The following is a 10000-nucleotide window of genomic DNA, read 5'->3' on the forward strand; positions in this document are numbered from 1 at the left end:
TACAGCGTGCATCCACCAGAGGTCGCTCACTTGCTGGCGGAGGTGAGGTTGAAGCAACCGCGCTGGTGGAACTGCATGTCCCTGACGCGACGCATGGACTGGATCTGAGGCTGGAAGGCACAGAACTCGTTGTAGTGTCTGTAGTCACCACACTCAAATAGGTACTGGTAGCCTCTGTATCCGGGGTACTGGTAACCCACCCACCTGGAGAGAGGAGGAAAGGAGAGAAGGTCATGTTTTGTTACATTTAGATTGATAGTCATTTTTAGGCCGTTTTTTTAGAGACAACATGAGTCACATTGGAGTTCTGTGTTTCCACTTTAAAGTGTGCAACAGTTATGAATGTACCCTTGACATTCTATGACACACAAACACAACCCGGCCCCTCCTCCCCGTGGCTGCCTGAACACTTCACTTTATACAGTGACACTTCCCACAAGGCCTCATGTTGTCACTCGGCAGGAACCTGCAACTCTGCCTCGGGCTCTGGGCCACACATAGGTGACTATACATCATGCTAATGTATTGCTGCTCTATGTCTCGCTTCAGCCTACAGATATGTTTTTTTAAATATTTTTTTATCTTCGATATAGGTGAGGGTTTTTCGGTCCCAGTATCCATGCAAATAGATTTCTGGTGTGTGTGCGTAAGTACGAGTGTGTGTGTGTGTACACTCACACTCCGCCGGGCACCCTCGCGCTGCCCACCCTGTCGGTGAAGCCGTGCGCCCAGAGGGTGGGCACGTCGTCCTCCTGGATCTCCATCTTATTGCCCTTGAAGTCGGAGAGCTCAAACAGACAGATCTTGTGCTCCAGGCTGTCCTGTGGTGTGGAGGGAAGGAGAGATGGGGGGGTGTCAGGGAAAGGCTGGAAGGTCTCTTCAATAGCTACTGTATTAGCCCTGGTTACCGGCTGTTTTTACACTCTGGCGAACTCATTCGTCACTGTCATGTTTGGAATGTGTGTGAGAGAGCGTATATAGGAAAATGTGACAGTGTGTGTTTCGGGAATGCGTGTGTTCCTCACCATGCGGATGGGCCTGAGGGACATGAGGCAGTCGCTACGGTAAGAGTTGCTCCAGGTATCCCAGCGAGGGTACTCTCCCTTCTCCAGGATGAACATCTCCCCACGGAAGTTAGTCTGCTCAAAGGCAACAAAGCTGGAGAGGGGTGGCCGCCGGGGACAAGGGGGAGATGGGGGGCCGCCGGGGACAAGGGGGAGAGGGGGGAGAGGGATTAGAAGACGGGTCAAAATTAAATGTGCGTGAAAAGGCCACGAAAAATGACAGCATCAGTGTTTGGGCTCAAATGTTTTGGGCTCAGTCTGAGTTTGTCTTCTTGTGTGTTGGACTAGCATGTAGAGATGATTGATTGTGTGTGTGTGTGTGTGTGTGTGTGTGTGTGTGTGTGTGTGTGTGTGTGTGTGTGTGTGTGTGTGTGTGTGTGTGTGTGTGTGTGTGTGTGTGTGTGTGTGTGTGTGTGTGTGTGTGTGTGTGTGTGTGTGTGTGTAATCTTGCCCTGTAGGTGTGTGTGTCCACTTACGGGCCGCTCTCGACGATGATACTGCGCACTCTGTCCATGCCGCGCTCACACACGTTCATGCACTCGTTCTGGACCTCCATCATTCGGCCCTGGAAGTTCTCCTGGTCGAACAGCATGATCTACAGGGGGGCAGTGAGTGGTCAGAGGTTAGAGGCCATTTATCCCTGGAAGAGGTCATGGGTGAGATACTGTCCGTCGTCCGCAAATATTTGTTTTCCTATGGTGACCCTTTTGCCATAGAATTAGAGTGCATTTGGTGCCTTTTACTACTGCAGGTATGTAACGAGGTCTCAGAGCCCTTCACCTTTTACTACTGCAGGTATGTAACGAGGTCTCAGAGCCCTTCACCTTTTACTACTGCAGATATGTAACGAGGTCTCAGAGCCCTTCACCTTTTACTACTGCAGGTATGTAACGAGGTCTCAGAGCCCTTCACCTTTTACTACTGCAGGTATGTAACGAGGTCTCAGAGCCCTTCACCTTTTACTACTGCAGGTATGTAACGAGGTCTCAGAGCCCTTCACCTTTTACTACTGCAGGTATGTAACGAGGTCTCAGAGCCCTTCACCTTTTACTACTGCAGGTATGTAACGAGGTCTCAGAGCCCTTCACCTTTTACTACTGCAGGTATGTAACGAGGTCTCAGAGCCCTTCACCTTTTACTACTGCAGGTTATGTAACGAGGTCTCAGAGCCCTTCACCTTTTACTACTGCAGGTAACGAGGTCTCAGAGCCCTTCACCTTTTACTACTGCAGGTAACGAGGTCTCAGAGCCCTTCACCTTTTACTACTGCAGGTAACGAGGTCTCAGAGCCCTTCACCTTTTACTACTGCAGGTAACGAGGTCTCAGAGCCCTTCACCTTTTACTACTGCAGGTAACGAGGTCTCAGAGCCCTTCACCTTTTACTACTGCAGGTAACGAGGTCTCAGAGCCCTTCACCTTTTACTACTGCAGGTAACGAGGTCTCAGAGCCCTTCACCTTTTACTACTGCAGGTATGTAACGAGGTCTCAGAGCCCTTCACCTTTTACTACTGCAGGTAACGAGGTCTCAGAGCCCTTCACCTTTTACTACTGCAGGTAACGAGGTCTCAGAGCCCTTCACCTTTTACTACTGCAGGTAACGAGGTCTCAGAGCCCTTCACCTTTTACTACTGCAGGTAACGAGGTCTCAGAGCCCTTCACCGTTTGTGCCATTCAGTTTGTCGATCCGTTAGAAAGCTCTGACGTTCTTCCTGTCCTCGGACTACCTGTACCGCCTTCCACTATACAACCCAAAGCCGACCTGTACTGCTGTGAAGGCTGCAAGATCTCTGGGGTCACCTTAAGACACGCCGACTTAAGTAGCAACATTTACCAACCACAACGTTCTATCCGTAGTCAATTAGCCCGGCTCAGATGAACAGTTCAAAGAGAATGGCTAACGTTAAGCGGTTTGTTGCTCCCACACAACGGGTGGACTTTACTCTCAAGTGGGTGGTGGTGTATTTTTAAATGGACGTGTGCCGACTCACTCGGAAGTTTCCGACGCTGGGTTCTCCGGTCTTCGTGGCCTTGCTAGTGGCGGCGGGGCCTCCCTTGTCCTTGCCATCGGTGCCCTGGCTGGAGGCGGACTTGGCGGTCTGAGACATGGTGAGGGATCAGGAGATTCTGACGGAGAGCGAGGGGGGGGGAAGGATTGAGGGAGAGGGGTTAGAGGGGGGGGGAGAATGGAGAGATGAGAGAGGATGGGGAGAGGAGAGGCATGTCAGAGGAAAGGAGACGGGGCAGGCAGAGAGAGTAAAAGAGAGTAAGAAGGGAAAGAGGGCGAGAGAGAGAGGAAAGGGAAAGGGAGAATAGTGTGGGAGATGGAGAGATCGATTGAGAGAAAGAGGGACAGGGAGAGAGAAAAAAAGATCAAAACACAGATCAGGTAAAGGTGTGTTCTCACTACAGAGTTGAATGTGTTTTGTTCGTGTATCTGTTACTATTTCTTAGTCTTGTAACTAACTGAGGCAGGAAACAGCGGCCAAACACTTCCATAGGATGGATCAGAATCTCCAATGAGAAAATAACCATCCGTTGTACCAATCCAGCCTGGGGTCTGATGTAGGCCCTGAGGCCCTGAGGCCCGAGCCTCTGTTAGGGGCTCAGCCCCGCCTGGAGGTGACACACCCGGGAATGGTAGGCTGAGAGGAGTGGGCCCCTGTGCGCTGTTTGCTGCTGTGGATCGACTGCTGTTTTCAGTTGGTGTGGGGTGTGTCCTTACCTGCGTGTACAGCTTGCTGTGCCGTGTGGGGTAGGCTGGATCGTACTGGCCATCTCAGTGCAGAACCCTAGCTTTTATACCCTGGCAAAGGCTGAACGCAAGGGCTCGGTGGACAATAGAAGCACCAGCGTCATCAGAGTTGGTCTGGACCAAAGCCCCCTGGGTCATCGCAACAACTAGAACCCCCCCCCCGCTGCCCGTAGGCACTTTACTGTCAATGGAAAGCCCTGACAATGGCACTTTCCCTCTCTATTAGTGAGCTGGGCCTGTAAGCTACAGTAGCATATAGGGCACAGGAATGCATAGATCTGGAGGGAGCAAGGAGTTACACACACACACACACACACATACACACACACACACTCTGTATCTTTCTCTAACTCTAACAGGTGAAACTGCACCAGCACTTAGCTTAGTTTCGAAAAGACAAAAGACTTATGATTCAAAATGGCAAAACATTTTATTTTGAAGTGGGAAAAGTTGCTTAAGAAAAAGGGGGATTGCAATTTATTTCCATTCACGTACGTTTTGTCCGGACTGATCTTCTTCTTCTTCATCTGGTTAGTTGAGAGCAATCAATAAAATAAAGTTATGCTCCCTATTCGTATTTTTCAAATGAGAAGGATCATAATGGGGTAGTGGCGGGTAGCCTAGTGGTTAGAGCGTTGGACTAGTAACTGAAAGGTTGCAAGATCAAATCCCCGTGCTGACAAGGTACAAATCTGTCGTTCTGCCCCTGAACAAGGCAGTTAAACCACTGTTCCGAGGCTGCCATTGAAAATAAGAATTTGTTCTTAACTGGCTTGCCTTGTTAAATAAAGGTCAAATGATGTAATATTATTATCAAAGAACATGTAAAAGACCTGATAATATCTCACACAGACTGTGTTTTTTTGTCTCCGAAACACAGAGAGCACACACACGTTTCACATAGACATGACGCTAACACACAGACAGCACAGACACGTTTCACATGGACATGACGCTAACACACAGACAGCACAGACACGTTTCACATAGACATGACGCTAACACACAGACAGCACCACAGCATTAAAAAGCACCTAGAAGTGTGGCAAAGGAGGGTGATGGCGACATGGAAGAGAGAGGCGGAAGAATAGAGTAGAAATAACCTGGAGGAGAATGTCAAACCCTTTAGTCTCACTACTCTCTCCTTCCATCTCTCTCGACCCCATCTCCATCTACCCTCTCCACCCCCCACCCCAGGTCTTTTTGACAATGTTCGTCTTCTCCGTCCATTGTCCAATCAAGTGCAGGTCTCCACTGTGTACTGTAGGTCAATATCACTGGTCATATCGCTGGATGACTTTTCAAATGTTGACGTGTGCATCGCAATCCGTGATCGATTGATTGTTCATCACCTATCTCTATCTAAGATATAAACCCACATGGGTCGGCTGAAGCGAGACATAGAGCAGCAATACATTAGCATGATGTATAGTCACCTATCTCTATCTAAGATATAAACCCATATCTGTAGGCTGAAGCGAGACATAGAGCAGCAATACATTAGCATGATGTATAGTCACCTATCTCTATCTAAGATATAAACCCACATGGGTCGGCTGAAGCGAGACATAGAGCAGCAATACATTAGCATGATGTATAGTCACCTATCTCTATCTAAGATATAAACCCATATGGGTCGGCTGAAGCGAGACATAGAGCAGCAATACATTAGCATGATGTATAGTCACCTATCTCTATCTAAGATATAAACCCATATGGGTCGGCTGAAGCGAGACATAGAGCAGCAATACATTAGCATGATGTATAGTCACCTATGTGTGGCCCAGAGCCCGAGGCAGAGTTGCAGGTTCCTGCCGAGTGACAACATGAGGCCTCGTGGGAAGTGTCACTGTATAAAGTGAAGTGTTCAGGCAGCCACGGGGAGGAGGGGCCGGGTTGTGTTTGTGTGTCATAGAATGTCAAGGATACAGCTGTGATGACAATCCACTACTAGGGCACAATGAGTCCAAAACTAGTTGGTAGAGTAAAAGGTTGAAAGAGTAAAGGTTGGTTGAGTAAAAGTTAGTTGAGTAAAGGTTGGTTGAGTAAAGGTTGGTTGAGTAAGGGTTGGTAGAGTAAAGGTTGGTAGAGTAAAGGTTGGTAGAGTAAAGGTTGGTTGAGTAAAGGTTGGTTGAGTAAAGGTTGGTTGAGTAAAGGTTGGTTGAGTAAAGGTTGGTTGAATAAAAGTTAGTTGAGTAAAGGTTGGTTGAGTAAAGGTTAGTTGAGTAAAGGTTGGTTGAGTAAAGGTTGGTAGAGTAAAGGTTGGTAGAGTAAAGGTTGGTAGAGTAAAGGTTGGTTGAGTAAAGGTTGGTTGAGTAAAGGTTGGTTGAGTAAAGGTTGGTTGAGTAAAAGTTAGTTGAGTAAAGGTTGGTTGAGTAAAGGTTGGTTGAGTAAGGGTTGGTAGAGTAAAGGTTGGTAGAGTAAAGGTTGGTAGAGTAAAGGTTGGTTGAGTAAAGGTTGGTTGAGTAAAGGTTGGTTGAATAAAAGTTAGTTGAGTAAAGGTTGGTTGAGTAAAGGTTAGTTGAGTAAAGGTTGGTTGAGGAAAGGTTGGTTGAGTAAAAGTTAGTTGAGTAAAGGTTGGTTGAGTAAAGGTTGGTTGAGTAAAAGTTAGTTGAGTAAAGGTTGGTTGAGTAAAAGTTAGTTGAGTAAAGGTTGGTTGAGTAAAGGTTAGTTGAGTAAAGGTTGGTTGAGTAAAGGTTGGTTGAGTAAAGGTTGGTTGAGTAAAAGTTGGTTGAGTGAAGGTCGGTTGAGTAAAGGTCGGTTGAGTAAAGGTTGGTTGAGTAAAGGTTGGTTGAGTAAGGGTTGGTAGAGTAAAGGTTGGTAGAGTAAAGGTTGGTAGAGTAAAAGGTTGAAAGAGTAAAGGTTGGTTGAGTAAAAGTTAGTTGAGTAAAGGTTGGTTGAGTAAAGGTTGGTTGAGTAAGGGTTGGTAGAGTAAAGGTTGGTAGAGTAAAGGTTGGTTGAGTAAAGGTTGGTTGAGTAAAGGTTGGTTGAGTAAAGGTTGGTTGAGTAAAAGTTAGTTGAGTAAAGGTTGGTTGAGTAAAGGTTGGTAGAGTAAAGGTTGGTAGAGTAAAGGTTGGTAGAGTAAAGGTTGGTTGAGTAAAGGTTGGTTGAGTAAAGGTTGGTTGAGTAAAAGTTAGTTGAGTAAAGGTTGGTTGAGTAAAGGTTGGTTGAGTAAGGGTTGGTAGAGTAAAGGTTGGTAGAGTAAAGGTTGGTAGAGTAAAGGTTGGTTGAGTAAAGGTTGGTTGAGTAAAGGTTGGTTGAGTAAAAGTTAGTTGAGTAAAGGTTGGTTGAGTAAAGGTTAGTTGAGTAAAGGTTGGTTGAGTAAAGGTTGGTTGAGTAAAAGTTAGTTGAGTAAAGGTTGGTTGAGTAAAAGTTAGTTGAGTAAAGGTTGGTTGAGTAAAAGTTAGTTGAGTAAAGGTTGGTTGAGTAAAGGTTAGTTGAGTAAAGGTTGGTTGAGTAAAGGTTGGTTGAGTAAAGGTTGGTTGAGTAAAAGTTAGTTGAGTAAAGGTCGGTTGAGTAAAAGTTGGTTGAGTAAAGGTTGGTTGAGTAAAGGTTGGTTGAGTAAAGGTTGGTTGAGTAAAGGTTTGTTGAGTAAAGGTTGGTTGAGTAAGGGTTGGTTGAGTAAAGGTTGGTAGTGTAAAGGTTGGTTGAGTAAAGGTTGGTTGAGTAAAGGTTGGTTGAGTAAAGGTTAGTTGAGTAAAGGTTGGTTGAGTAAAGGTCGGTTGAGTAAAAGTTAGTTGAGTAAAGGTTGGTTGAGTAAAGGTTAGTTGAGTAAAGGTTGGTTGAGTAAAGGTTGGTTGAGTAAAGGTTGGTTGAGTAAAAGTTAGTTGAGTAAAGGTTGGTTGAGTAAAGGTTGGTTGAGTAAAGGTTGGTTGAGTAAAAGTTAGTTGAGTAAAGGTTGGTTGAGTAAAGGTTGGTTGAGTAAAGGTTGGTTGAGTAAAGGTTGGTTGAGTAAAAGTTAGTTGAGTAAAGGTACAAAAAAAGTGTATAAAATAATGGCAAATGATGATCTCAACAGATAAAATGCAAAAATACATTAGACCAATTTTACATGGAAACCTGGGCACCTATCAATGTCTAGGAAATATATCTCTGTATTATTTGTAATTCAGAGTCATTCTTCTGTTATGTTATCTTATCATTCTTAGCAGGCCAGTGTAGAATCGGAAACATAGGCTGTGTTTACAAAGGCAGTCCAATTCTGATATTTTTATTGAGAAAAGGAGCTGATCTGATTGGTCAAGTGACCAATTAGTGAGAAAAAAATATTAGAATTGAGCTGGCTGTGTAAAGGCAGCCATACAGCCGTAGATACCATCTTTCCACAGGATCCAGTCAGAGAGAGGGAGGCTAGTACCAGTCTAGTCTCTGCTCCTTTCTCTGTTGACTAATGGTTGACTGGGTTGACTGGGTCGTCACTCTGCCATGGCTATGCTAAAGATATGGCTAGGACCAAAGCCATGGCTATGCTAAAGATATGGCTAACACCAAAGCCATGGCTATGCTAAAGCTATGGCTAGGACCAAAGCCATGGCTATGCTAAAGTTATGGCTCACACCAAAGCCATGGCTATGCTAAAGTTATGGCTAACACCAAAGCCATGGCTATGCTAAAGCTATTGCTAGGACCAAAGCCATGGCTATGCTAAAGCTATTGCTAATGCAAAAGCCATGTCCAATACTACAGCTATGGCTAATGCGTTATAAACAGCTTACGCATTATAACGGAGTTTGTCAAACCATGTCAAAACAACATGTGTTCATGAATGAATAAATGATTGTAAGCAACCTTCTTTTAGTGCTGTTTTTTTTAGTAATTGTTTTCTTCTTTTTGTACTGACCTACAACACTACAACTGTCACGGCTACCGCCGAAGTCGGTCCCTCTCCTTGTTTGGGCGGCGTTCGGCGGTTGACGTCACCGGCCTTCTAGCCATCACGGATCCACTTTTCATTTTCCATTTGTTTGGTCTTTGTCTTACACACCTGGTTTCAATTCCCCAATGACTTGTTCATTATTTAACCCTCTGTTCCCCCATGTTTATTTGTATGTAATATGGTCTGTTATGTGGGCATGCTTTCATTGTATTTTTGTCTAATTAGAGTAAAATACGTTTATTCGCGCATATCTGCTGTCCTGCGCCTGACTCCTCTACACCAGCAACACACAGACCTCTTTAGAACAACAGTTTCTTTAACATCAAATGAAATTAATGCATATGTAATAGGCACAATTTATACTTTTGAATTGATTCAGTTGTGATGGTTAACATTTTTTTAGAAACATATTTCGGAAAGTTAATGAAATACAAGAATATTCCCTTCGGGATAAACAGGGCACACAGCCTAAGTACAAATGGCAATAGCCATTTGGTTAAGCCTAATGGTTAACCAACTGTAATAGTTCATAACCACCATTTCTCTTTCTTCGAAGCGGTCCGTTCCACTGTAGACGTGTAACCCGTCTGAGGGTTTCCTGCTAAAGCTGCTGGAGAAAGACTTGCCTACTGCTGACCCTCTTCCAACTTGGTCCCCTGTCTCATTTCTTGGCTCGGCTTATTCCCTCTCTCTCTATGTTTATGTTTCTCTCTCTATCTGCCAGACGAGATGTCCACATTCCAGCACCAAATGGAGCCTCCTGCTGCTCTGTGTTATGAAACATGGGGCGCATGCCCTGATCATGCTGCAGATTAACTATGAATAATTGGCAGGGCGAAATAAGATGTGCACCTTCGACGCTACATGCCGCGTCTCATGGTGGGGCTAACGGAATGACAGCGCCTCAGTCATCAACAGTCTCAAAAAGTCAACCGTGCACAAGTTGAACTTGTACGTTTATTTTGAAGATGTTCGGTTTCAGTCCTGTCAACCTTTTACCGTGACAATCGACCAAAGGCATTAGTGATGACATAATAACAATTAAGTCAGTCAGTCAGTCAGCTAGACAGACAGACAGCTAGACAGCTAGACAGCTAGACAGCTAGACAGACAGACAGACAGACAGACAGACAGACAGACAGACAGACAGACAGACAGACAGACAGACAGACAGACAGACAGACAGACAGACAGACAGACAGACAGACAGACAGACAGACAGACAGACAGACAGACAGACAGACAGACAGGTCTCTCCCTACAGGTGAGTAAAGGACATGACATGCTAGTCAACAGAGAGGACAGG

General features: G+C 45.4%; 1 protein-coding gene across 1 annotated transcript in view; it reads right to left on the bottom strand.

Moving 5' to 3' along the window:
* LOC124007229 (beta-crystallin B1-like) overlaps window positions 1-3921 on the bottom strand; it is a 4125-nt gene extending 204 nt beyond the window's left edge. Inside the window, exons 1-6 of the mRNA XM_046317638.1 lie at window positions 3789-3921; window positions 3055-3190; window positions 1541-1659; window positions 1026-1158; window positions 679-821; window positions 1-204 (exon numbers count right to left, since the gene is read on the bottom strand). The exon at window positions 1-204 is cut by the window's left edge and continues 204 nt beyond it. Coding sequence (XP_046173594.1) covers window positions 27-204; window positions 679-821; window positions 1026-1158; window positions 1541-1659; window positions 3055-3171 — 690 coding nt within the window. The 5' untranslated portion in view covers window positions 3172-3190; window positions 3789-3921 and the 3' untranslated portion in view covers window positions 1-26. The remainder of the gene's footprint in view (window positions 205-678; window positions 822-1025; window positions 1159-1540; window positions 1660-3054; window positions 3191-3788) is intronic.
* Between the last annotated feature and the right edge of the window lie 6079 nt (window positions 3922-10000).

This window comes from Oncorhynchus gorbuscha, linkage group LG20, assembly GCF_021184085.1.
Source record: "Oncorhynchus gorbuscha isolate QuinsamMale2020 ecotype Even-year linkage group LG20, OgorEven_v1.0, whole genome shotgun sequence".
Lineage (NCBI taxonomy): Eukaryota > Metazoa > Chordata > Actinopteri > Salmoniformes > Salmonidae > Oncorhynchus > Oncorhynchus gorbuscha.